Source organism: Macaca fascicularis, chromosome 7 (assembly GCF_037993035.2).
Source record: "Macaca fascicularis isolate 582-1 chromosome 7, T2T-MFA8v1.1".
NCBI classification, from domain to species: domain Eukaryota; kingdom Metazoa; phylum Chordata; class Mammalia; order Primates; family Cercopithecidae; genus Macaca; species Macaca fascicularis.
This window is the reverse complement of record NC_088381.1, coordinates 88,758,553-88,784,816: the sequence shown is the minus strand read 5'-3', so window position 1 is coordinate 88,784,816 and position 26,264 is coordinate 88,758,553. Positions and strand designations below refer to the sequence as shown.

The window sequence follows — 26,264 nt, the reverse complement described above, 5'->3', positions numbered from 1 at the left end:
AGTACCTCCGGATTTAATAAATACGAAGGGGGATCAAGTGTGAATGCTTCTTGACCCCAACGAGGATCTGATGGAACATGTGAGCGGTGGTAGCCTCTGGTCCGAAAGGAGGAAACAAACCTGCCTGTCAGGCCCTGGATTAAGTACTCCCTGCACTCTATTCCTGAGAAAAATTCTTAGAAGCAGAATGGCTGGGCCAAAGTAGGCAATTCTTAATCTGTAGATACAAGTCATTAAATTGCTTTCCATTAAAGTTATGCCAATTTGTAGTCCTACCAGAAATATAAGAAAGTGCCCATTTCCTTGCATAATCATCAACACTGGGTTTATGCGTTTGAAAATGTTAATGATCTTATTGGCATAAAATGGCATCTTACTGCTTTAATTCTTTTTCTTTTTATTTTTTTAGAGATGGAGTTTCACTCTATCCCCCAAGCCATGGAGTGTAGTGGCAAGATCATGGCTCACTGCAGCTCAAGGACTCAGGGAATCCTCTGCCTCCTGAGTAGCTGGGACTATAGGTGTGTGCCACTATCTCATCTGATTTTTCATCTGTAGAGATGGGGGTCTCACTGTGTTGCCTAGGTTGGTCTAGAACTCCTGGCCTCGAGCAGTCCTTCCGCCTTGGCCTCCCAAATTTCTGGGATTATAGGCAGGAATCTCCTTGCCTGGCCTATTTTTGTTTTTTAGAGACAGAGCCTCATCATGTTGCCCAGGCTGGCCTCAAACTCCTGGGCTCAAGCCATTCTCCCTCCTCAGAGTCCTGAGTAGCTGGGACTATATGTGCACGATACGTGCACCTGGTCAGCATCTTGTTGTTTTAAATTGCATTTATTTAACTACTATGAATATAAATAATCCTTCGTAGATTTATTGGCCATTTAAATTTCTTTCTTTTTGGTAAATTGGCTATTTTGTCTTTATCAATTTTTAAAATTCTTTTCAATATTAATACTAACAATCTTTTACCTATGTTATTCTCTGTCATCCTTCCTTCCTCAACTTTTCATTTGAACTTTACCATTATTGTGATTTTTTTTTTTTTTGCATAAAAAGTTTAAAATTTTTGCTGGGCATGGTGGCTCCCACCTGTGATCCCAGCACTTTGGGTGGCCGAGGATCACCTGAGGTCAGTAGTTTGAGGCCAGTCTGGCCAACATGGTGAAATCCCGTCTCTACTGAAAATGCAAAAATTAGCCAAGCTTGGTGGCATGCACCTATAATTCCCAGCTACTTGGAAGGCTGAGGCAAGAGAATTGCTTGAACCTGGGAGGCAGAGGTCGCAGTGAGCTGAGATTGCGCCACTACACTCCAGCCTGGGCAACAGAGTGAGACACCATCTCAAAAAAAAAAAAAATTTTTTTAAAGTGTAGACTGTGTATAGAGTACTAAGGGAGTATTGAAGACCATAATATGATGGTTGCCGGAAAGGCCAAGGGAAGCTTCCCAAAGTGGGTGAGTACTGAGCAGAGGGAGTCCTGAAGGACAGGCGTGGGGCTAGGACTGGATACAACAGCTTAAGTAAAGAATGGAAGTAAGAAATATATATGCTAAAGTAAGAATTTTTAACTCAGTTATTTTGACATCATATCACTGTGACTCGTGGTTTTGTGGCAGGCCAGGTCTCACTAATGCAGGCCTCTATCACAACTGTTTCGGTACTGACTGATTGGTTTAGTTACATATTAAAAACTAAAAAAAGCCAGTGCTCTATACAAAGGCTGGAATTTAGCAAAAGCCCATCAAGAGTTTTGCCTAGGCCTTTCCTGGGCCTTAAAGCGTGACAAAATAATGAAGGAATTCTTAACAGGACCCATTTAGGATTAAACAAGTTTCATTGCGGGTCTGAAGAAACTCCCCAGGCCTCCACAAACAAGTTTATTGGAGGTCTGAAGGAACTCCCCAAACCTCTGTGATTTAGCAGGAGGCAAGATAAGGGTAATCACCCCAAGACCTGGACCCATTTAGATTAAGTAATCTAATTTACTGAGGCTTCAGAGGAAAGTCTTCAGGACTCAGACTTTAGTTATAGATTAAAAGAAATAAATCACTTATGTATTTAGACGAATGCACACTTACACATAGACATAGAGCTTAGAAGGTATATAAGCTCTGGAAAATTTTGAGTTGGCCTGGCAATAATTTCCAGGCCTTCTCCCTGTAACCGGTTATAGAAATAAAACTCTCTTCCACTGGCCGGGCAAGGTGGCTCATGCCTGTAATCCCAGCAATTTGGGAGGCCTAAGTTGGTGGATCATCTGAGGTCAGGAGTTCGAGACCAGCCTGACCAGCATGGTGAAACCCTGTCTCTACTAAAAATACAAAAAAATTGGCCGAGTGTGGTGGTGGGTGCCTATAATCCTAGCTACTCAGGAGGCTGAGGCAGGAGAATTGCTTGAACCTGGGAGGCAGAGGTTGCAGTGAGCCGAGATCATGCCACTGCACTCCAGCCTGGGTGACAGACCGAGACTCTGTCTCAAAAAACAAACAAACAAACAAACAAACAAACAAACAAACAACTCTCTTCCTCCCCAGTTCGTCTGCATCTCATTATTAGACCCTGAGAAATAGCAGCCCGACCCTCAGTTTGGTCCGGGAACAGTTTTTTTTTTTATTGCCATCTCACTAGTGTGTACAACAAACAGCCCTGACCCTCACCTAGCCCATCACTGAGTCAGTGCTGTCATCATCATCATCCTTGGGATAATCAAAAAGAACAAGAAAAAAAAAAAAAAAAAAAAGGAGGTAGAGGGAGAGAATAAAGCAAGGATGAGATGGAGGAATCTGTCATACATATTAATAAATAATTTAGTGCTTGCTTCAGTAGCACATATACTAAGATTGAAACAATACAGGCTGGGCGCGGTGGCTCAAACCTGTAATCCCAGCACTTTGGGAGGCCGAGACGGGCGGATCACGAGGTCAGGAGATCGAGACCATTCTGGCTAACACAGTGAAACCCTGTCTCTACTAAAAAATACAAAAAACTAGCCGGGCGAGGTGGCGGGCGCCTGTAGTCCAGCTACTCGGGAGGCTGAGGCAGGAGAATGGCGTGAACCCGGGAGGCGGAGCTTGTAGTGAGCTGAGATCCGGCCACTGCACTCCAGCCCGGGCGACAGAGACTCCGTCTCAAAAAAAAAAAAAAAAGAAACAATACAGAGAAGATTAGCAGGGCCTGTGAGCAAGGATGACATGCAAATTCTTGAAGCATTTCATATTTTGTGCAGTACCAGAGATTATTTCACTAATTGCTGAGTAGCACTAAGGAAACAGTATGAGTCAAAGCAAAATGGGTGGAACCCAATATTGAATTGTGATTTTCACTACACAAGAAAACAAATAGGCGGTATTCGCTGGCTGTGGCCTGGAGTCCTACATCTGCAGTTAAAGCTGGAGATGCATCCCCTCACCTCAGACTGTGACAAATACCCAAGCCATATTCCAGGACCTGCAGTGACCTCCAAGGCCCAATTCATGTTCAAAGAGCGAAAAAGACAAAGACTCGAGAAACATCTGTTAAGAAGAAAAACATTTTTTGCATACAAACAGGAAAATCAGAGAATGTCCAGGCTTTTTGCATCCGAGAATGGTAAAGACCTGAGCTGGAATCTGTAAGTTGGCTACCATAGCTGCGTAACCTCAATAGAGGCCAGAGAGTGGTGACATCTGAGGACGAGTTCCAAGAAGAGACAAATATTAGGCCGGGCGTGGTGGCTCACGCCTGTAATCCCAGCACTTTGGGAGGCCAAGGCGGGTGGATCACGAGGTCAGGAGATTGAGACCATCCTGGCTGACACCGTGAAACTCCGTCTCTACCAAAAATACAAAAAACTAGCCGGGCGTGGTGGCGGACGCCTGTAGTCCCAGCTACTCGGGAGGCTGAGGCAGGAGAATGGTGTGAACCCGGGAGGCAGAGCTTGCAGTGAGGGGAGATCATGCCACTGCACTCCAGCCTGGGCGACAGAGCGAGACTCTGTCTCAAAAAAAAAAAAAAAAAGAGACAAATATTTTGAAACTTAAGTCAGAAATGGCTGGTAAAGAAAATGTCAACAAACTCATGAGAAGCAAAAACAATACAATGGTGGTAAAAATTGTATTCCTTTAAAACCTTCTAATGAACTGACCAATTCAACTATAGTAATTGTCACACATAAATTTGAGGATAATAATCAAACTCTGAAGTTGTTACCAACTGAAGATGACCCCCAATGTCAACATATGACATTAATATAAGACATTTCACCTTAACAATAATAGTAAACAGAAACATATGATTGCAGAAAAACAAAAGCAAGAGGCTGACACGCCCAAGAAGTCTGTGATGGAATCTTATTGAGGCTAAATTGTTCAGTCTAAGTTTAATTCCCTTAGAAAACCTCTACAAGTCAAAGATGAGAGTTCTGCAGCAACAAAGAAATTTTCAATTACTATTCCTAAAGCCACAGAGCCTCAGCCTATAAACACCAGCAGCGTAACAGTGAAAAGTAATAGAGTCTCAAACACGACTGCTAGTGTTACCCACACAATGGGTGAGTTCGGTTGCTTGGACAGTGACAGTCCAATGACCACAACCAAGGAAAATTTAACAAGGGGATTTCATTACTTGCAACAAGTAAGGAGAATACTGGGGATAATTCCCAAAACAGTTCCTCTCGGAACAAAGCTAAAAACAGGGCTTGTATTGGGCTGCTTAGCTGAGTCATCATATGTAGAGGTGGAGTAAAGTCATCAGTCATGCTTCTTCGTATATCACATGAATAGAAAGTGGCAAAAAACTCCTCCTTGGGTGGGACTTTTGTATGGTAATGTGGGGAGTTTGCCAAATTCATCTCCAATTCAGAGGGCATCTCTGGAGGGAAGGGGTTTTGTTTTGCTTCTTCCTGGAACTTTTTGAAACAACAAAAACTCAAGGTGCAACAGTGTGTACTTTTTCACAGCGTGTGCAAGGACCGGAGGTTACACTAAATGTAACCTGGGGTACACCAAATGTAGTGCTCACTAAGTCTGTGTGATCTCTTATTAGAAGTCATCCAATAATACCCAGGACACTGTGAAAGAAGGCATCGGTAGAACCTCAGCCTTGTTTACAATCAGGAAAAGGTCTCATAAAACAGAATTATTACAATCAAAAACAGTTTTATCTAGGGTCAAAACCAGTTTGTCTCAGGACATAGAAAAGAAATAAGGCACAATCAATAAGCATAGCATCTGATCTATTGGACAAGAGGTTGCCAAAATAAAGTAAGTTTTAAAAAGGAAAAAAAAAAAAAAAAAGGAGCGTAGCATGTGAAATTGTAGCCAGGCTTGCTTCATCTTATTGTTTTAACAATTTATTTTTTAGGTCAGGCACGGTGACTCAGCATTTTGGGAGGCCAGGTGGGTGGATCACCTGAGGTCAGGAGTTTGGGACCAGCCTGGCCAACATGATGAAACTGCGTCTCTACTAAAAATACAAAAATTAGCCGGTCATGGTGTCAGGAGCCTGAAATCCCAGCTACTTGGGAAGCTGAGGCAGGAGAATTGCTTGAACCTGGGAGGCAGAAGTTGCAGTGAGCTGAAATAGCGCCATTGCACTCCAGACTGGGCAACAAGAGTGAAACTCCATCTCAAAAAAAAAAAAAAAAAAACCTATTTTTTTAGATAGGCTCCATTATGTTGGCCAGGCTGGTCTTGAACTCCTGGCCTCAAGGGATCCTCCTACCTCAACCTCCCAAAGTCCTGGGATTACAGGTGTGAGCCAATGCCCCCAGCTCGTGCTTCATCGTCTAATGCCAAACTGATAGCAAAATCAAAACCCATTGACTAGTGAAGACATACTATAGCAAAACCAACTGCTGATAGTAGATCAACTCAATCCAAAGAAAACTCAGAAGAGAGAAAAGCTCATCTGAATGAGTGGAAAGCTGGCAAAGAGACTGCTGAAAAGGCCTCCTAACTGAATAGTTACCTAGTGTGAGCCTTAAGGAAAAAATGAAAAACCAGTTGGGTCCTTTTGGACTACCATGATAGAAGATGAACAAAGATTATTTACTGAAAAGGTAAGCAACACATTTTCTGAATGCCTAAACCTAACTAATGAAGGATGCCCAGAAGAAGAAATACTGGTCACACTGAACAATCTGATTTAAAATATTCCAGATGCCAAAAATCTTGTAAAATATTGAATATGTCTTGCACATACTGAACCAACCCCAAGTCCTACTGAAAGTATTCTCACCATCTATGAGAAGGCCATTCTGGCAGGGGCTCAGCCTATTGAAGAGATGTGACACACAATTGTAGATATTCTAACAACAAAGAGTTAAGAAAATGTCAGTTTCGGAGAAAATATTGAGGAGGCTTGTGCAACCAAGGAACAAGTCCAAGAAGTAAACGCTGGAGATACAACTGTTAATCTAGAGTCAGGAAAACCAGAAATGGGGAATAGACATCACATTTTTTTGTATGTTTCCACGGGCACTGAAGAGAATAGACATCATGGAAATGTGCTATTTCAAGATTCTGAAAAATAGCAAGATGACAAAACAAAAGATCCAACCAATGATGTTAATATCCCCAATACAGAAACTATGGCAAGTTACTTAATTAAATATAATGTATTTACTACGCCATACTTGCAAAGTGTAAAAAAGAAGGTGCAATTTGATTAAACAAATTATACATTTAAAGAGCTGAAGTTTTTAATACCAGTGAGATGTTCTCAATGTCAACATAAAACTTTAAAATTGCCTGGTATGTTAAAAGACCATTATCTTTGCATGTCTTTTTTCTTTCTTTCTTTCTTTCTTTCTTTCTTTCTTTCTTTCTTTCTTTCTTTCTTTCTTTCTTTCTTTCTTTCTTTCTTTCTTTCTTTCTTTCTTATTATACTTTAAGTTCTAGGGTTCATGTGCACACAACATGCAGGTTTGTTACTTATGTATACATGTGCCATGTTGGTGTGCTGCACCCATAAACTCGTCATTTACATTAGGTATATCTCCTAATGCTATTCCTCCCCCCTACCCCCACCCCACAACAGACCCCGGTGTGTGATGTTCCCCTTCCTGTGTCCAAGTTCCTTGCGTGTCTTCATTGGAAGAGTTAACAGAGTTGGGAAGTGATACTGATCCCTTTGTATGCTGTCCTAATTCAGCATTATGCTGAATGTACTCTTGAGACTGAAAAAACAGATGAGATAGAAAGCTCTGGTAAGGGAAAAAAAATGTCAATGCTACCTCCCTGAAACTGCTATCACCAAATCGTGAAAAGCAAGAGAGGGGACATGGGAGATGACACTGGAAGAGTGGGCAGAAGCTAAATCACAGAGGTCCATGCACCATTTAAAAATGCTTGGACTTAATCTTGTGGGCAATGGGGAGGACTGAAAAGCTTTTAAGCAGGGAAGCAACATGATTCAACTGCCAAGGAGATAGGAGGAAATGCTCAAACCTGTCTCTCTGAGCTGGGGGTTGCATTGGGTTTTATAAGCATAGGGTAATGAGGTGTGATCTGATTGCATTTTGCAATGACATGATGCCAGGAGGCATGATATGACTGGATCCTGCCATGGGGTGATGAGAGAGCTCATCTGATTGGATTCTGGATCCTGTTATGCGGTGTCTGCTTCTCAATTCAGTCGCCCCCACCCTTCCTGGTCTGAGCACTCAGGTTTCCCCTGAGGTAGCACATGTGTTCATCTGGACATGCTCAGATTACGTGACTTTCAACCTGGGGTCCATGGCAACTGAGAAATAACTCACAACTTTGCTACATAAAAGTTGAACCAGATTGGCCTGATGTGGTAACAATAACACAACATAGAAAATTCAGAAAAGAGGAGTAGGGGGAAAAAGCTAGGGCAGGAATTCATATTTTGGATGTGCTGTTTGGTTATGGTAGATCTTTGTAGGTCTTTTTAAGTACAAGGATCTTGAGAAATTAGACATTAAGTTCGTCTTAAAACCTTTATCATATCCTTCTAAGGCATTGTTTTTCAAAGAAAGAAGTAATTTTGCTTCCCAGGAGACATCCGGCAACGTGTAGAGATATTTTTGGTTGTCACAACTGGAGGGAGGGGTGCTACTGACATCAAGTAGATAGGGCCCAAGGTTGCTGCTTAGCATTCTACAAATCAATGCACCAGTCTTCCATAAAAAGGAATTATCTGGCCCAAATATCAATAGTGCCAAGACTGAAACACTCGGTTCTAGGGACTAGAGGAATACTAGCATCTTACTTTACAATTTTCTCCAGGGCCAGACATCGGAGAGTATGGATGGGTCAATTAAAAAACATCACCACTGCTGAAAAGCTAATGTAATCTGAGTGTTGGCAGAGAAATTAAAAGTTATCTAATTCAACCACTCAGCTGATATTTGAATATTTGCTTCAATAACCTGTCATTGCATGATAAAGTTTATTGCACAAAACACCTCTAACATATCCAGAGGTTGAAAGCCCAACTTGAAAGCATTTCATCTTTTGAAAGGTGTCCAGTTTCTATTTTTCAGTCTAAAGTTGACCTCTCTATAACAAGTAACCACTGGACCCAGTTTCACTTCTTAGTTACGCAAAGAACAATTTCTTTTCGTCATAATTATATTTGAGGTTTATAAAAGCATAATTTCTTTCTCCTTTGCTATGACTTCAGCTTTACATAAAGAATAAGACTGGGCCGGCCACGGTGGTTCGCGCCTGTAATAATACTAGGCCAGGCACGGTGGTTCGCGCCTGTAATTCCAGCACTTTGGGAGGCTTGGGTGAGTGGATCGCTTGAGCTCAGGAGTTGGAGACCTGCCTGGGCAACATGATGAAACCTCTTCTCTACAAAAAAATACAAAAAGTAGCCAGATGTAGTGGCATACATCTGTAGTCCCAGCTAGGTGGGAGGCTGAAGTGGGAAGACGGCTTGAGCCCAGGACGCGAAGGTTGTAGTGAGCCAAGGTCACAATACTGCACTCCTGCCTGGGGCAACAGAGCCAGACCCTGTCTCCAAAAAAAAAAAAAAAAAAAAAAAAAAAAGGAATAAGAGCGAGCACATAGCATTTTCTTTATATATAAAGAGAGCACATAAAGAGGCAAAGCAAACAAAATTATATTGTAGAAGTTTGGACTTGGGTAAAAACAAGAAAACTTTATAATGGCAAGGGAAAACTGTCAAGAATCAACAAAGAAAATCCATTAACTCTGGACACAACTTAGGAAAAGCTTCTGATAAGAAAAATAAACCAAAGATTTAGATGCTAAGTGGATCCAGGAAAAACAGGCAACACAAAATATAAATGAAGTAAGTCAGAAAAAAGAAAAATAGGCAAACAAGGAAAAACATAAAAGAAACAGAAGATGAGAGTAAATGGCATCTGAATTTTAAGGAGAAGCAACACACGCCAGCCTAGTAGCAATTTACCTGTAAGTATGGCTGTCTCTGGCCTGAGGCCCTAGGAAATTAGATGAGCAGGCCTTTCCTTCTGAATTATAATGAGGACATCAGGTTAAAGCAAACACCAAAAGCAGTCTTCTTCTTCCTCCTCCTCCTCCTTCCCTTTCTCCTTCTGCTCCTCCTCTCTTCCTCCTCCCTTTTTTTTGAGAAGGCTGGGATTAAGGGTTATGGGAACTGGGTGGAGTCAGGAGAGGGGGCTCACAACTAGGGGAAAGTTGTACGAATTACTGTTAGCAATGGGAAGATTTTTAACTATATATGTGTGTATATATATATAGTTGTATATATACATATATTTCACGTTCACAGTGAAAAAAATAGCAACTAAAAACATTTTCCTGCCTTACCTCCTGTGCTCACTGCTCAGTGACCAGCAGCAGCAGCCCAGGTCAGGGCAGTCTCTCACATTCCCAGTTCCCTGGTGATGGACCTCTGATCACTGTAGTACATAGATCTTGTCATATTTATAGGAAACAGTGACTCAGCGACAGCACCACTGCCTCTGTCCCGCTCAGTCCATCAATCAAATGTCAAATTTGAGGCAGCACTGGCTGGGCCCGCTAGGATGAAGGGTGTGGACACAGAGCAACACACTCTTCTGTTTTCTTCTCTAGGCCCATTTTGTGTGGGCCTAGAATCCAAAACCTGATGGGAGACTCTTCATTTCTTACTGAAATTAAGAGCATCCCAGCCCCAGGTGGCAAGGGGCAAGAGACTGCATTCTTCAGGCCAAGCAGGCGCTCAGCTTCAATTACCCGTGGGCAGTTGGGTTCACTGAATTTGGTGGCTCCTGGCCAGGACTGCGTAACAGACACAGAGGCCCAAGGGTTTGCAGAAGACCAGGAGGGGCCCTCCACCTCCTGCCTCATTGTGAGGCCCAGGTTTCCAGCCAGGCCGAGTGTGCTGCTGCCCTCAGGGACCCATTGCAGAGGAGGAACTTGGGTAGCGCCCCACACCATGGAGAGGAGAGTCTTTCTCTAACTAAGCCACTGCCAAACGACATTACCTTAGGGAAGGCGCTTTATGAGACCTCAACCTGGGCAGCCAAGAGGCCACGAGATGGCAGCAGAGGACACAGCCCTGGACAAGAAACCTGAGCCATCTTGCCAAAAGGCAGATTCAGAAATGGAAAAAGTTCATTTGTGAAATATCGTCAGTTGTCTATATTCATGTATTAAAAGCCAGAATAAATGACAGAATTTCAAAGAAATGAGGGTAAAATGTATTCACATGGAGAATTTCCCAACCACCAATGTGCCACTGCTGCATATTAAGCCACATATCATGAACTGGATTTCTTTAATGTTTAAAAGAATAGATAGGGGTTACGGCCTTTAAAAACTGATGTCAGCGGAAACCTTGTCAGTTTCTTCTTTCGGTGAAGTTCTCATTCAAGTAAGATGAGTGACCTCCACAGAGGCTGCCAAACTGATGAAGAAAGAAGCAGATACAGTGGTTGCTGGGAATCACTGCAGCAAAGCAGAATGCTGTCATGGAGCAGCCCGGGACTCTGGCAATAGGCAGTGTGGAGGGGGAATAATGAGGAACACAGGACAAGTTTCAAATAGTCTTTGCTTGCAGCTGGCAGAGGATAATGCACAGGAAGGCGGCATTAGTAGCACTGGAACTAAATCCCAAATCTGACTTCTCATCTACTGCGCCTTCCATTGTTACATATTCCCACCTCCCCCACTCCTCAGTTGTGACTAACAAATATGTGTCCAGACCTTGCAAAATATCCTCTAGGGAACAAAATGACCCTTCTCTGAGAACCAATGCCCTAGAGGGATATGATGAAAAAGGTTTTATCAGAAAGGTTTTAAGAATTTAATGTTTAATCTAAGACTCTTAGACTTTGCAAGGTCTACATGAACTGTAACATATATTCAAAACCTGAATTCCTACTATGTTTATCTAATGCAGACTGATGATTGAAGAACTATAGCTGAACTGGCTCTTGAGTTTTAAGAAATTATCATTTAAACGACTTCTTACCTCTACAGGCAATTTATTTTCAACCCCTGAAGTGGTTTATAATTTTAAAGTACTTTTCCTAGCCGGGTGCGGTGGCTCAAGCCTGTAATCCCAGCACTTTGGGAGGCGGAGACGGGCGGATCACGAGGTCAGGAGTTCGAGACCATCCTGGCTAACATGGTGAAACCCCGTCGCTACTAAAAAAAAAAAAATACAAAAAGCTAGCCGGGCGAGGTGGCTGGCGCCTGTAGTCCCAGCTACTCGGGAGGCTGAGGCAGGAGAATGGCGTAAACCCGGGAGGCGGAGCTTGCAGTGAGCTGAGATCCGGCCACCGCACTCCAGCCCGGGCGACAGGCGAGACTCCGTCTCAAAAAAAAAAAAAAAAAAAAAAAAAAAATAAATAAATAAATAAAGTACTTTTCCTTGTGTGATTTTATTTTAGCCTTGATACTCCAGTAAGGTAGAGAGAATAAATATTATTACCATAACCTCCAAGTGAACAAAATGTAGTTCAGAGAGGTCTGACTTGCCCAAGCAACAGAATTAGAATCTAGGTTTCCTGAGTCCCAGTCCTATTGAGGAAAAATTTCTAGTAAGAACTTAGGGGTTCATGAAACCAAACCAAAGAAGTAGGTATGAGCATAACTGCTGGAACAGATAAATTTCAACTGCTAAGCTGTTCAAAAATCACCACAAACTATTAATACATTTCTTTTTTCTTTTGATACAGTCTCGCTTTGTCTCCCAGGCTGGAGTGCAGTGGTGTGATCTTGGCTCACTGCAACCTCTGCCTCCTGGGTTCAAGCAATTCTCCTGTCTCAAACTCTCGAGTAGCTGGGATTACAGGCACCCACCACCATGCCGGCCTAATTTTTGTAATTTTAGTAGAGACGGCCACCATATTGGTCAAGCTGGTCTTGAACTCCTGACCTCAGGTGATCCACCCATCTTGGTCTCCCAAAGTGCTGGGATTACAGGCGTGAACCTCCCAGCCCCGCCAACTATGTTTCTTTTAATGAAGTATTTCTGCTTCCCCTCTCCTTGCAGGCATTGCCCTTCTGGCCTTCCTTAAGTTGGGTGTGGCTATATGACTTGCTTTGGCCATTGAATGGGTGGAAGTGACATGAATGTATCACTTCACGGCAGCATTTAAGAGTCCATGAAGAATTCTTCATGCTTACTTCCATTCCGAGAGTGGGGGCGGGTGGGTAACTTTAACCTTCATAGTGACAGGGTAGGATCTCAAAATGGTGGCGCTCCATGAGCTTGGGTACCTTAAACATTTGCAATGAACAGAACCCCTTGCCAGCCTACTTTGGACACGGAGTATGAGAAACAAACCTTTGTGGTTTTTAAGCCACTGTGGTTTTGGCATTTACCACAGCAGAGCCTAGCCTAATCTGACTGATAGAGGTTAATTTACACGGTCATCAAGCTTCTCTAGGAACTAGAATGCAATATCTAATCTGATCACATCACTAAAACCTGGAAAACAGAACAAATTGTTAATTTTCTTCCCTCAGCCTCCTCATCTACCACCACCTTCTGACTTTCAAGAAAATTACTCTTCTCGGCCCTGCACACATGAGCTCTCCATTATTCTGGCAGTTACACTAGGGGAGAGGAAGAAATGCAGAAGGCCTAGATCTTTTCTCCATTCCAGAGCCTGATCCCAGAACTGTCCCCACCCACTAGTACTCACACTTAACCTTGTCATAGGAAGATTATTACCACTCTTCCAAGGCGTCACAAACAGAAAGGAGCTGCAGCGGGCGCCACTGCAATGTCAAGGCAAGGCAGCCAGGCTGCGCTCTATCCTCACTGGTGCCTGGCCCTGGCTAGGCCGGGAGAAGCAGCATTCTCTAGGGAAAGAAGCCTTCTCAAGTGGGAACAAAAATGAGTGTGAGGCCAACAGCCATCCCGGGCACTATGTGAATTTGGGGTGAGTTCTCTTGGTACTCCAGCTCTGGTCAATTTCTAGTTTCTAGCGACTAGCAAGCTGCCCAGCTGCTGCTGCTACTGGGACTCCCAGTTCTTCCGGGCTTTTCCCAAGCCCAAGCGAGCCTGTTATCTTTGCACACTTGCAAAGGTCGTAAACGGTGGGGGTTGAACGCAGCCAGAACTTCAGCAACCCGACCGCAGCGGAGATCAAAGGTCGGCGGGTCAGCCCAGAGGCCGAGCCTGCGCAGTCCCGCTCCCGCGTTGGACATAAAGGGTGGCGGCAGCGCGGGCTCGTTACACCGGCGTGCTCGCAAGAGGCGGGAAAGCGTTAGGCAGAGACGCAGGTCGCAGCGTCCCTCCCTCTGCCTGCCCTATCTACCCGCCTGCCCAGCGAGCCTGTCTTCAGCGCCCAGGCCCCAGGGGAGGGGACGAGAAAGGCCCCGCGCTTCTGACTCATCATCTCCAACCCCTTTCTCGCGCGCGCTCCAAGTCTCAGGACTTCGGACCTGGGCCCTCCTGCGAGGGGGTGCGGCGACAGCATCTGGGAAGCCCCAGCTCTGCCAAGCGTCAGCTCCGAGCCCTCGCCAGTCTCTGAAGCTGCCAGCGCAGGGCTGGGGACCCAGAGCCAGCTCTCTATTGCAGTGGCTGGGGGAGCGGCACGCCAGTGCAGGACCGCCCGCCCGGCTCCTCCCCGAACGCGGGGCCAGTGGTCGCGTCCGAGAAAGCGCTAGGCTAGGCCCCGACTTCCCCGCCTCGCGTCACTCAGCACACCCACAGCGCCCCTACCGCGGAGAGAAGGCTCTTTATTTCCCGGCCGGTCACGGGCTAGTGGGGCATCCTGGGACTTGTAGTCTCCGCTGCAGCAGAAAGGAGACGGATCGAAAGGGGAACTGGGGCACTCCTGAATTGGATTCAGGGAGTTGGCGTGTGCAGGGTCCAGGATTTGGAGTGGATGGGATTATGAAAAGTGGACAGAAAAAAAGAGTGAGATGAGGCAGATGTGAAGCTGTATGGGGAGGTGACAGGGAGGATATGGATGGAAGGGAGAAAGCAGCTTTTCAAGGTGGTAGGTGAGATATATTCTCGTCCAGGTATATCTTCCCCTAACAGGGAAGGAACGCAAAAAGGGCCTGCTCTGAGTGAAAACTGAAGGCATTCCCGGACTTCCTGTTGGACTCAAAGGATCCCAGCAAGCTTCTGAGTTTGGTGGGGTGGGGCAGGAATGTCTGGAGAGCATTCTCTCAGGGTGGAAGGAGAGCAGCACGTGTCTGTTCCCGCTGTCCCGCCCTCTCATTTGCTCCTGTGCTGGCCACCGTGGGACCATTCTCCAAACCAGGAACCTCTTCCAACTCAGAGAAGCCCTGAAAACCAGAGACAGGTGTGAGCAAATTGTAGAGGTGAGAAAGGAGAAACCCCAGACAGAAACAACTGCTTCCTCCTGCCCAATTTTTTATCCTGTTTCCCATAGTCCTGCCAATATTTAGGCAGCTTCCTAATGCTTTCCCACTCTTTTAACCTCAATCATTTGGGTTCCCAATTCCCTCTTACCCACCATTAGGGGAGAAATGTCCAAAGCCAGAGAAAGCCAATCAGTTTCATTCTAGGACCTCTTCTCTCCTGCCCCATTGTTTTCCGTTAAATGCCACTGACCAGGATAGCTAGTGGAAAAATTAGTTGGCAGCTAGCTATTCATGCTTTCTTCCCTGCCCCCATACCTCCTGCAGCTCCTGGTAGTGCAGACTCTGGCTCCTGCAGCATCCTGGTTTCCTCTGGCTCAGCAAGAATAGGGCGTGCACTGAGACCAGCACTCCCCCTAGGGTGAAGGCCTCAGCACTGAGCTCCAGCACCAGCAAGCCAGCATGCTGCAGGTAGACAAGGCTGAGAATGCAGGGACCCCGCACCTGTTCGCCCCTGCCCTTTTCCCTTTTCACCTCCTCCTGCCTCCTCATCCTCCCACCTTCTCCTTCATTCACCAGTACCTGGGAGGAGGCAGTTGGGGCAGGCCCCAAGGCTGTCTTCATCACCTCGACCACCACCACGATGAAACCCAAGATCAAGTTGAAGGTGTTGAATATCATCATGGCCCGCACCTGCCAGTGAGCCAGCTCAGCCCTGCCCAGCCTAGGGGAGTCATTCCAACCTCAATCCCCACTTGCAGCCTAGCTGAAGACAAAACTCAGCTTCGGTTTCTCAGCCTCCAAACAGGGCCATAAGCCCTCTAACTTTTTTGCTTTCCCTCCTCAGTCATTGAGGCCAGTGAGTGGTGACAGCTGAGAGGATGAGTCAACACTTAGCCACTTACTTCCTAGGCTGAGGGTTGTAGGTGTCTGTTTTAGGGAGTGGGGGGACAGTGCTGCGTTCTCTTCCTTCTCACCTTCCAGAGGCGGGGTGCTCTGCGAAGCTCTAGGGTAACAGTCCCAGTGAGGAGACCCTGAATGGTGAGAGGGGCAAGTGTTGAGCTCTGGTCCCATTAGGAAGGGGCCCTGGGACCTTCCACCCTCCCTTGTGGTGGGTCTTACTGAGGCTCCAGGCCCAAGAGGCAGCGCTGTGGCCATGTGACATTCAGAGTTCAGGCAGGTGACTGAGACAGCAAGGGGCACCACAACCACTGCCAGCCATAGCTGACTCACCTGGGGTAAGGGCAGGGTAATTGAGGAGAAACTGTCAGGGATTCTCTTCCCTTCTCATAACTCCTGCCTCTTTAGAGATCAGGAAATGGGATTGAATGGAGGGTAGAGGAAAGCAGTCAACCCAGAGCAAGGAAGGAAGTGATCATTAAAAAATAAGTATCATTTAATTTTTTCTGCCTCATATTGTAGTTTAGTTACTTACCTGTATGTTTTCCCCCACAAGATGGAAGCTACTTGGAGATTAAGGGTCTTGCCTTGTTTATTTCTGTTTTCCTCTACCCTCCTCCCATTCAGATCCTAGCACAGTTTCTGGCACATGGTAGGTGCTCACTTAACATGGATGGATGGATGGATGGAATTGAATTGGGTAGAAGTGGACATGCTGAGACTTGGGATGGGGTAGCCTGTCCTCACCGCCAGCACCAAGAGGTGCCCACTCTGCCTGTGCCTCGCCCAATGTTGTAGCTTTTCCAGACGGAGGCTGTGTCTCTCCTGCTCTTGCTGACCAGCTCTATCTTCCATGGCTCCTTTGCCCACAAGAATTAGGTGCTTCCTAGGCTGGGAAAAATACATTATAGGTTCCATCTATTAGGAGACAGGACATTCAACAACATATCTTTCAGTTATACCTCTGCCCACTCCCAATATCCAGGGATTTGAGGTCCAGGTCCTCACACCTACCTAGTCTGAAGCAGTTAACTCCAAAGGGATGGGACCCAGCTGGGTCTTAGGTCTCCTAAGGGGCTTGATAGCTCAGAGCAGACGACAAACTTGTCCTGGCAGAGAAAGGCTGTCAGAGATGGGGTGTGGTGGGGCAAAGGTTTCTATGAAGGCCTAAGGATCTAGGGAGTGGCCCTGGGTAGATACCGGCCTCAGTTCGCTCCACAAGATGTCTAGCCTGGCCTCACTCTGTTCTCATTTCTCATTACCCGCATTTCTGCCCATCCTGGGTTCCTTTTCTGGTTTCACTTACCTCATTCCCATGGACACTATCACTCTGGACCTCAATCCCCCTCATTTCCACATGATCTTACTTCTTGCTTTGGCTTCCTCCTCAAATTATTTGTCCTTCCTTAGAGATCCTACTTTCTGTCTGGATTGGTCCCCTGTCATTACTACTTGAAGCTTTGCCCCCAGACCAGGTAAGGTTAAATTCCAGTGGCTTTCTTGCCTCTCACTTTCTGGACAGTCTCCCTTCCCTTCTTTCTTGAAGGTTTTACTCTGAATTGAACACTGACTAAATGGATGGGGGGACTCTGTTTATAGTGGTGATTGTTTTTGATTCAATGATAACCTGCAACTGGATACACACACACACACACACACACACACACACACATATATATGTATACATAAGATGGTCCTCAAATAGTGAGTCTTGGAAGGATGCTGTTGCAACAATTAATATTTTTGAGAGAGAAGGTGCCTCATAGCCAGACAGACCTGGACTGGAATCTTAGCTCTGCTGCTTCTCCATCTGTGTGATCTTGGATACATTATTATTATTGTTATTATTATTATATTATTGAGAGAGGGGCTCACTGTCACCCAGGCTGGAATGCAGTGGCATGATCATGGCTCACTGTAGCCTACACATTCTGGGCTCAAATAATCATCCTGCCTCAGCCTCTCAAGTAGCTGGGATCACAGGCACATGCCACCATGTCTGGCTAATTTTTAAATTTTTTGTAGAGACAGGGTCTCACAGTGTTGCCTAAGCTGGTCTCAAACTCCTGGGCTCAAGTGATCTCCCCTCCTTGGCCTCCCAAACTGCTGGGATTACAGGTGTGAGCCACTGTGTGTGTCCTGATAGATACGTTTTTCTACCTATTCGAACCTCAGTTTGTTCACTGATAAAAGGGGGCTAACAATATGACTATGAAGAGTTGTTGATTCAGGGTGGGTGCTTACTATTAGTGGTGCTGATGAGGTCAAACTGATGAGCCTGATGCCCATACACTAAAGGTGTTATTCAGCAGGTGAGCTGGGGACACATTTCTACAGTCAGAAGCACAACCAGCTGGGCCCAAATATAGTCTATAGATCAAAACAAATCCCAGGTCTACCTGGGTGCCCTTGGCAAGTTGCTTAATCTCTCTGTTCCCTTATCTATAAAAGGAAGTTAATAATACCAGTCTCAAGGGGTTGCTTTCAGCATGGAAGAGAGCTTAGCCCAGTATCTGGCACACAAGTGCTCAATGTTAGTGGCTATGATCATCATCACTATTACTTCTTGTTGTTGACGGTAAGAGGAGACTGCGCCAGAAGACTCTAGAAGTTAGTAGAGGAGGCACGGTCCTGGGAGGCAAGTGATCTTTTGTAAGCCACTCCTGCCCCATCAGTGCTGTGCCAACATCGGCGGGGCACTGTATCTACTTTTTTCTTTCCCGGGGAGTGGGAGTCACGTTTTAAAGAGATCCAGAAAACTGTTGTGTATCTACTCCTCCTCAATTCCCATGTGCATTGATTTTATTTGGTGGCGATGTGAGATGTTGGGCTTGCACTGAGGATCCCTGAGCCTGCAGGCCATTGGGGAAAGAGACTTCCTGAAGCCTCATTTTTCTTACTTGTAAATGGGGACTAATTTTATTATAGAGGGTTATTGGAAAGATTATAAACTATTAGATAGGTGAACAGGCATTCAGTAAATATTGAATAAATCTGAGTATACTACTTACTAGTTTGTAGTCTAGACTACAATCGCCTGGAAGGAAGGTACCACTTCTCTCTCATCCCTCACAGCGCTGAGCCCAGTGCCTGGCACTTAGTAAGCACTCAGTAAATATTTGTTGTATTGAAGAGCCATTAAAGTGACTTGAGGGATGGAAAATAGAATTCGAGAGGAAGGAGCAGGAATTGTTTATCAAGAACGGAAAGGACCGAAGAGTAACTTTAATAATGTTTCTTATACGGCCGACATTAACTATCTCTATAATCGCCCCTCCTCCTCCCCCAAAAGAGAGACAGAAATTGTAAGGGAGAGGCTTTGAGATAAAACCCCAGGAAGAACTTCCCGAGTCTGTGCATGTTGGGGCAGAAAGAGCGGCAGAGCCAACTCCTTCCCTGGTATGTCCGGGTTTAGGGAGGGAGGGGCAGTGCTGCTTGGAGGCTGGGGGAAGGACGAGATGACCTTTCAAAATCTCTTCCAGTCTCCTGTTGGAATCCTCTGTGCGCCCCACCCCCGCTCCCTCCCTTACTCCCTCCGACAGCGCCCCCCGTCTCCAAACCGCCCGCACCCCGCCCCTGGCGGCCGCCTCTCGCGGCTCCCGGGGTCCCCAGCTCCCTGTCCCCGGAGCCAGAGCCCGGCTCCCGCGCGGCTCCCAGCCCCGCCGCGCCGCCCCCCGCATGCTAATGGCCGGGCCGCCTCCCGCCGCACACAATGCGGGCCAGGGCCGGGGGCGGGGGACCGGGGAGGGGGCGGGGGCCGGGCCGGGGGCGGGGGGGCCGGGGCCCGGCGCATCTCCCCCGGCCCCACGTAACGCTGACGCCCGCGCCGCCGGCCCGCCGCCCGCCGCCGCCGCCGCCGCCGCCGCCCGCTCCGCCGCCGCCCGCCCGGGGCTCGTGAGTAGCCGCTCCCCCCACTCCCGGGCCCCCCCGTCCGCCACCCGGCCCCCGCCCCCGGCCCCCTCCCCCCCTCCCGGAGGGGGGGCCCGCTCAGCGCGCCCGGCTCGGAGCAGGTGCAGGGGGCGGGGGCGGGGGAGGGGCGCCGGCTCGGCCCCAAGCAAACTTCGCCCAGAGCTCCTGGGGGGGCGGGGTGGGGGTGGCGGCCTCGGAAGCCTGGAGAGCTGGGGGGCCCCAAGGAAGGGGGGGCCAGGTGGAGGAGCTGGGGGAGCAGACACCAAAGGGAAGGGCCAACGGGGGGGATGTGGCGGGGGAGGTGGCGGGTGTCTTTGTAGGGGCCCGAAGGCAGGGCGCGAGGGGCCTGGGGGTGAGGGGCGGCAGAGCCGCGAGCCTGAGTGGATGTGCACCCCTCAACCCCCGGCCCAGGTAGGGCTGGTGGGGGAGGGGGAAGGAGCCCAAACTCTCCGGGAGCACGGGGTGGCGGGGGAGGGGAGAGGATGGGGGGTGCTTCCCTCTTTGCGTCCCAAACAAAGTGTCACAAAGAGCTCGGCCCGCGGCAGCAGCGGAGGCGGCTGTAACTCAGCTTTTGTTCTCCTGGCCGGGGGTAGCTGAGCCTTGGCCTCCCTATCTCCCAACCCTGCCCCCCATCATCCTTCTGGCTTATCTTCCTGGGGAGGGGTCTGAGGTGCTGCTGGAAAAACCTCTCGGGCAGGATTGCAGGTCCTACCCTACTTAGCAATCTATTTCTGGGAGGGGGATTTTCCCAGAGGCTCCCTTGGTCACCCCTACGTCCCAGTCTGAGGACTGAGGCTCACGTGGGTGCTAATACTGACTTTTCTAGGGTCAGCTCTACTTAAGGGGACTTAGGGCTGTCAACATGACCCCCGTTCCCAAACCCAGGTCCTCCAGAACTTTCAAAATCAAAATCGGGGTTGCGTTAGGACATGCCTCTGGGATAAGATTCCCCATGGTGGGATGGCAGCAGGTGAGCAGGTGTGCCTTCCTCTTGCTTCCTGCTGTACCTTTGGAGTCCATGGCTGAGGTTCCATGTCTCCAACTCAGGAGAGTGAGGACACAGGGAAGGAGGCTTTACCAAGAACTCAGTCTAAAAAGGCTGGCGAGCTGCAGAGTGGAGTGGGTTTGGAGGAGCTATCTGAGCAGTGAGGTTCAGAGGGCCATGGAGAGGAGACCATAAAAGTGAACTACTGGTGTGTGTGTGTGATCAAGGTAGTCTTGACTGTAGACCGCCCTAGAAGCTCCCTTTGCTTTTAACCCCATCTAGTGCAGTGGTAATCATAATTGTTAGCAGATTCGGGAGGTGTAGGATTCTCAAGAGGGAAAACTGTTGTGTTAGAGGTGACCAGAGGCAGTTACAACTGGACCCCAGAAGTCCTGAACCCTTGCTCCTTACACTTTGACCCTAAAAACTTTTGAATCACAAGACTTGAGGGACAGTCTTTGTGTTCCATTTAGCAAATACTTCTATGTACCTGTCCTTGTTGTTTCTAAGTCTTTTCACCAACCATTCCATCCTTCTCTACTGAGTAAGGTTTAGTGATCCACACCCACTTCCCTACCAGCTGCCCCAGCATGTAAGGATAATTGGCCTGTTGCTTTTGAAAGGTTTCTGATACCTATCCCTGGCCCTTCATCCTTACAGAATCCAAATAAGGGCAAGATAACCCCTGATTCCCAGTGGGGGTGGAAAGTAGGTCAGTGCTGCTGTCTGGCCAAGTCTCGGGATGGTGTTTAAGGCCTGACTATAGAAAACTCTGTGATTATTGTCCAGGGCAATATATGCATGACCTCGGTTCCAAGGCAGTTCATAGTATCCCAGTCCCTGTCAGTTCTTTCCCCTACTGAGAAAAAATCATGGGATCAGGTATCTGGAACCTGGTTTGATATGGAGATGATTCAGGAGATCTTGATTGGGCCTAGGAAGGTATCTCAGTGAGTTTTGTTGATTTTAGGCCACATTCTGGGGAAACTTTCCCTGCTGGGGAATTCAGCTTCAGTTTGGGCCTTCTTGTATATCACTCTATTTCTGTTCTGGAAACTGCTATGTGCAAAGTGGTTTATTGTTGTTTTGTTTTGGGATAGGAAGCTTTGCCCTATTCCCACTCTTTTTGCCTCAGATATGAGGCCAGCTTCCTATGAGATTTTGCTGGCTATCCTACAGACAGTTTTATGGGCCCTAGAATCTTCTCAGAATGAGAGTATGTGCCCATAGGTTAGTCAGCTATGACCATGCAGTATTCCCAGCCCCCCCGCCTCCACCATCTGCTTCCTCTGAATATACCAGATTGGCTGTACACCAGGATGTTCCGGGAATCCCCGGGAGAGCAACAGAATGTGATGGACCCAAATATGATGCCTCAGTAACTCATTCCAGGATGTACAAACTGTAACTGTCAGGATGCTCCTTATAGCTAATTAAAATTCTTCTAGTTACATCTATTTTCTATTAGCTCTTTCTATTTTCAGTGACATCTAAAAGGCCAAAATAATCCCTCTGGTACCACTGGGTTTTTTTCTATGGTTTTCAGATAGGAACGAAAAAAAAAAAAATGCTCTAGCTTTTCTGTGTTGTATCTGTGATGCTAAAATGGCAAAGAGCCCCTCTAGCACCTCATAGCTCTATCTATGGTACTGAGGTGGCCCAAGTGGCTTCTGTGGTAGCCCACTGCACTCTCCATGGTACTGAAGGGATGACCATTTGTTTTAACATCTCTCTGGGGTCCAAAAGAGTTCTATGACTTAGAACCACAAATTTTTTTGAGCAGGAAGGGACTAACAATATAAATTAGTCCAATCCCCTTATTTTACTGATGAGTAAACTGGGAGGTTAAGTGATTTAGTAAGGGTTGTAGGGTTATCAATGTTCAGACTAGGCCTACAATAGCCTTGTACCCCTCAGTCCTATTCTAATTCACCTTCTGTGGCACTATTCAATAAGCCTAGCTAGGCTCTTAGTCCCAGGAAAGGATCCAGAGGATGAGAGTGGGTGCCCTAATTTGAAGCTACAGAAATACACATATTAAGTGATAGTGGAGGTCATCTGGTGACCCTTGGACAAGGACACTTTGTTAATTATAATAACTGCTAATAATAATCCTATAGCCCCGATTCCACATGTAACAGGTACCTGCCCCTTCATGGAGTTTTACCACATCCACTAAATGTCAAAAATTAAAGAAGCCTTGGACCTCCAGAGCCTTTTCTCTCTGCTGACAGGCAGGTTGACTCCTGGCCCAGTTCTTTTCTATTAAAGATCCTTAGGCAAAGTAGTGCTTGCATCTTTTTCTTTCTCAGTAACCCATTTCAGTTTCGTGATGCCTATTGTAAGGAAGTTCTTTATATCTCAAATATTCTTTCTTAGACAAAAAAAAAATATGGTTAGGCCCACATTCATTTAGCCTTGACCAGATACCGTTCTCTGTATGAGGCAGAAAGGTAGACTAGATGACTCCTGGTCATCTTCCCAGGCCTATTTCCATGAATCTTGATTCTGGGGTTTCTTCTAAGTCCTCATGCTAAACTCCTCTGCAGCTTAGGATCAGCACCCGCCCCCCCCATCCTCTTCCTCTCAATGATCTCCTTCCCCAGCACTGGAGCTCTGCAAGTCCCAGGCCTAGGGAATTTTAGCCTGGAGAATTTTAACCCCTTCCTGCTCAGAGCATGTGCTGAGTCCCTATCTGTGCAGATGGCCCAGCCCCGCCCCCCGTCCCTCACTCCAGCCTCTTGAGCTCAGAGCCAGTGTAATCCTCCTCTTGTGTGAGGGAGCCTCTCCCCTGCAGAGAGGAGGAAAGCCTGCCTCGGAACAGCCCTGGACAAAGGGGCTCAGATGCCCCATCATACTGCAGGCTCCAAGGTTTGAAACAAGGGGATGAATCCTATACGGTATTTGCAGTTTTTAGCCCCTTCCCCAGGCTAGCTGTGCCCCTTAACTTCCACTCCTCCCCCAACTCTCTCTTCATTCCCTCTCCCTCTGGCTCCCTCCCCCTCATGCCCCTCCCCCTCTGTCTGTCTTCAGACTCTGCTGCTGGGAGGTGTTTCTCTCCCATGCATGAATGAGTCTCTGTAATGAATGGAAATGAATGGATCAGGAATCCAGGCGGAGGGAGGGAGAATGAGGGGGGAAAGACAGAAAGACAGGGTAAGGGCAGAAGGAAGCACTGTGGAACCTGGAAGGATGTTTGGCTGGCTGGTCAGTTAGGGGTCTCAGAGCAACTGATCCCATTTGGATAACTGGGGAGCATGGCAAGCCCACCCCATTTGCTCACCACACTGCATAGCCCAACCTACATGGGAGAGGGGCATACTGTGATGGTCTTCCCCACCGCCAGGGGGTGGGGTGGTAGTTGTGGTTGTTCTGGACCATGCATTTAAAATGTAGAATTTCGGGAAGAAATCTGGATTATTTGGGAGGCTTGTAGGCTTGGCAAATCAAGAGGTACAGTTTTTGAGTACAGCAGCCCCTTCGTGCCTCAAGATGCAAGTAGGGAGAAGGGATTGGTTTTGGGAATACAGAGTGCTGAGAGTCTGGGGGTAGGGAGTGACTTTACTGCTGAAAACTAGGGCTCATCTCTTCCTCCGAATCTGTCTCTCTTGCTTTAGCTCCACAGCACCTGTTGCCTTCATTAGCAGCTTTTCCTCCTCTTCCCTGCACTCCCCAGAACCAAAGAATGTGAAGGGGGTCCATGGAGGTGAGTGAAGCTCTGGCTTCAACCTACAAGTACCTACAACTGTATACTCCTTCTCCTGCCTACCTCTCTCTCTCTTTGACCTCCCATTATTAGAAGTTAACTCCTTGGTCCTGACATCTCGATTCCCATACACCCCACCCCCAACTTCCCGAGGTGAGTAGCACTGTGTGTTCCTAGTTCAGGCCCCAGTCCACCTTCCCTCGTGTTGTCCTGGCCCTCGAGGTGACGCCCTTTCTTCCTTTACAGCTCTACCTTCACCCTTTGCTCTACGCAGATCTTTCTCCACAGGGCTCACGTCCCCGCGCCCCGAGCGGCCACTTAGCGCCGTCGCCGCCGGCTTTCGACGGCGAGCTGGATTTGCAGCGATACTCCAACGGGCCAGCCGTGAGCGCAGGGTCGCCCGGGATGGGAGCGGTGAGCTGGTCTGAGAGTCGTGCAGGCGAACGGCGCTTCCCCTGCCCTGTATGCGGGAAGCGCTTCCGCTTCAACTCTATCCTGGCTTTGCACCTGCGGGCGCACCCAGGCGCCCAGGCCTTCCAGTGCCCACACTGCGGCCACCGCGCGGCGCAGCGGGCTCTGCTGCGCTCGCACCTGCGCACACACCAGCCCGAGCGCCCACGTAGTCCTGCTGCACGCCTGTTGCTGGAGTTGGAAGAGCGCGCGCTACTACGCGAGGCTCGACTGGGGAGAGCCCGAAGCTCAGGGGGCATGCAGGCCACCGCTGCCACTGAGGGCTTGGCGCGGCCCCAGGCTCCTTCATCGTCCGCCTTCCGTTGCCCCTACTGCAAAGGCAAGTTTCGCACCTCGGCGGAGCGCGAACGCCACCTGCACATCCTGCACAGGCCCTGGAAGTGCGGCCTGTGCAGTTTCGGCTCCAGCCAGGAGGAGGAGCTGCTGCACCACAGCCTGACGGCCCACGGGGCTCCCGAGCGCCCCCTGGCGGCCACCACCGCTGCGCCTCAGCCTCAGCCTCAGCCTCAGCCTCAGCCTCAGCCTCAGCCTCAGCCTCCACCCCAGCCCGAAACTAGATCAGTCCCGGAGCCGGAGCCCGAGCCCGAACGTGAGGCAACCCCGACCCCAGCTCCTGTCGCTCCCGAGGAGCCCCCAGCACCTCCAGAGTTCCGCTGCCAAGTGTGCGGCCAGAGCTTTACACAGTCTTGGTTTCTCAAGGGCCACATGCGTAAGCACAAGGCCTCCTTCGATCATGCGTGTCCGGTGTGCGGCCGCTGCTTCAAGGAGCCCTGGTTCCTTAAGAACCACATGAAGGTGCACGCCAGCAAGCTGGGCCCACTGCGTGCCCCGGGGCCTGGCTCCGGGCCTGCCCGGGCCCCGCAGCCTCCTGACCTCGGCCTGCTGGCCTATGAGCCGTTGGGCCCAGCGCTCCTCTTGGCCCCGGCGCCCACCCCGGCCGAGCGCCGTGAGCCCCCGAGCCTCTTGGGCTACCTGAGCCTGCGGGCTGGCGAGAGCCGGCCCAACGGCGAGGGTGCTGAGCCCGGGCCCGGCCGCAGCTTCGGAGGCTTCCGCCCGCTGTCCTCTGCTCTCCCGGCCCGGGCTCGCCGGCACCGTGCGGAGGAGCCGGAGGAAGAAGAGGAGGTGGTGGAGGCCGAGGAGGAGACCTGGGCCCGGGGCAGGTCGCTGGGCCCTCTGGCTTCCCTGCATCCGCGCCCGGGTGAGGGACCGGGGCACTCTGCCCCTTCTGCTGGGGCCCCGGCAAGATCGACCACCACGCAGGGTATGTAGGGACCCTCCGCTCTCCGGGTACGCCGCGTCCTCCTCTGACTCTTACGCCGCCACTCCCCCATAGCTTCCTTTTTAAAATAACTTATCTTTTATTTCTTCTGAGTTTTTTTTTTTTTTTTTTTTCTGGAGGCTTTGCCATCATTTGAGAACACTTGACTCTTTAGTCACAACAAATCTAACCCCTCAGACTTTTGTTTCCTTCTGGACTCCGAGGGGAAGCAGCCCTATGGGGTGGGTGTGGGGTGGGTATGGGGTGGGTGTGGGGTGGGTATGGGGTGGGTGTGGGGTGGGTAT

At 48.5% G+C, this 26,264-nt stretch overlaps 2 protein-coding genes, 1 non-coding gene and 2 pseudogenes across 22 annotated transcripts in view; 4 read left to right on the top strand and 1 right to left on the bottom strand.

The window, feature by feature from the left end:
* The first annotated feature begins 3,117 nt into the window (after window positions 1-3,117).
* On the top strand, window positions 3,118-3,222 carry LOC123574772 (U6 spliceosomal RNA). The gene has a single exon (XR_006699972.2). It is a non-coding gene; the product is annotated as a U6 spliceosomal RNA (small nuclear RNA).
* A 174-nt stretch (window positions 3,223-3,396) lies between these two features.
* Window positions 3,397-4,792, top strand: LOC135964415 (cytoskeleton-associated protein 2 pseudogene; annotated as a pseudogene).
* A 13-nt stretch (window positions 4,793-4,805) lies between these two features.
* On the top strand, window positions 4,806-13,928 carry LOC102143458 (cytoskeleton-associated protein 2-like; annotated as a pseudogene).
* Window positions 13,125-26,264, top strand: part of ZNF219 (zinc finger protein 219) — a 14,690-nt gene continuing 1,550 nt past the window's right edge. Inside the window, exons 1-4 of one of the 19 annotated variants that reach the window (XM_073996901.1) lie at window positions 13,125-13,334; window positions 24,142-24,230; window positions 24,324-24,383; window positions 24,519-25,962. In XM_073996901.1, the coding sequence (XP_073853002.1) occupies window positions 24,636-25,962 (1,327 nt within the window). In that variant the 5' untranslated portion in view covers window positions 13,125-13,334; window positions 24,142-24,230; window positions 24,324-24,383; window positions 24,519-24,635. Of the gene's footprint in view, window positions 13,335-14,180; window positions 14,731-18,978; window positions 19,030-19,186; window positions 19,525-20,267; window positions 20,518-23,296; window positions 23,425-24,141; window positions 24,231-24,323; window positions 24,384-24,476; window positions 25,963-26,264 lie in introns of those variants that run through there. The other 18 variants (XM_073996902.1, XM_005560762.4, XM_073996900.1 and 15 more) reach the window with 18 other exon arrangements.
* Window positions 14,119-16,670, bottom strand: TMEM253 (transmembrane protein 253). Of its 2 annotated transcripts, XM_015453528.4 has the most exons (6): window positions 16,378-16,670; window positions 15,853-15,963; window positions 15,708-15,764; window positions 15,313-15,423; window positions 15,049-15,195; window positions 14,119-14,694 (listed from the first exon to the last, which is right to left on the bottom strand). In XM_015453528.4, the coding sequence occupies exons 1-6, from the start codon at window positions 16,546-16,548 to the stop codon at window positions 14,575-14,577; spliced, it is 717 nt and encodes a 238-aa protein (XP_015309014.1). In that variant the 5' UTR covers window positions 16,549-16,670; the 3' UTR covers window positions 14,119-14,574. The 2 variants fall into 2 exon arrangements, with proteins under 2 accessions (XP_015309014.1, XP_065404677.1); XM_065548605.2 differs by lacking the exon at window positions 15,853-15,963.

What these genes read in the sequence shown, in the direction of transcription:
- TMEM253 (XM_015453528.4), bottom strand. Translation starts at nt 16,548, where the DNA reads ATGGAACCTATAATGTATTTTTCCCAGCCTAGGAAGCACCTAATTCTT. An exon ending in GGCACCTCTTGGTGCTGGCG is followed by an intron (nt 15,964 to 16,377) that starts GTGAGGACAGGC and finishes CCCTTACCCCAG; the next exon opens with GTGAGTCAGCTATGGCTGGC. An exon ending in GAGCACCCCGCCTCTGGAAG is followed by an intron (nt 15,424 to 15,707) that starts GTGAGAAGGAAG and finishes GCTCACTGGCAG; the next exon opens with GTGCGGGCCATGATGATATT.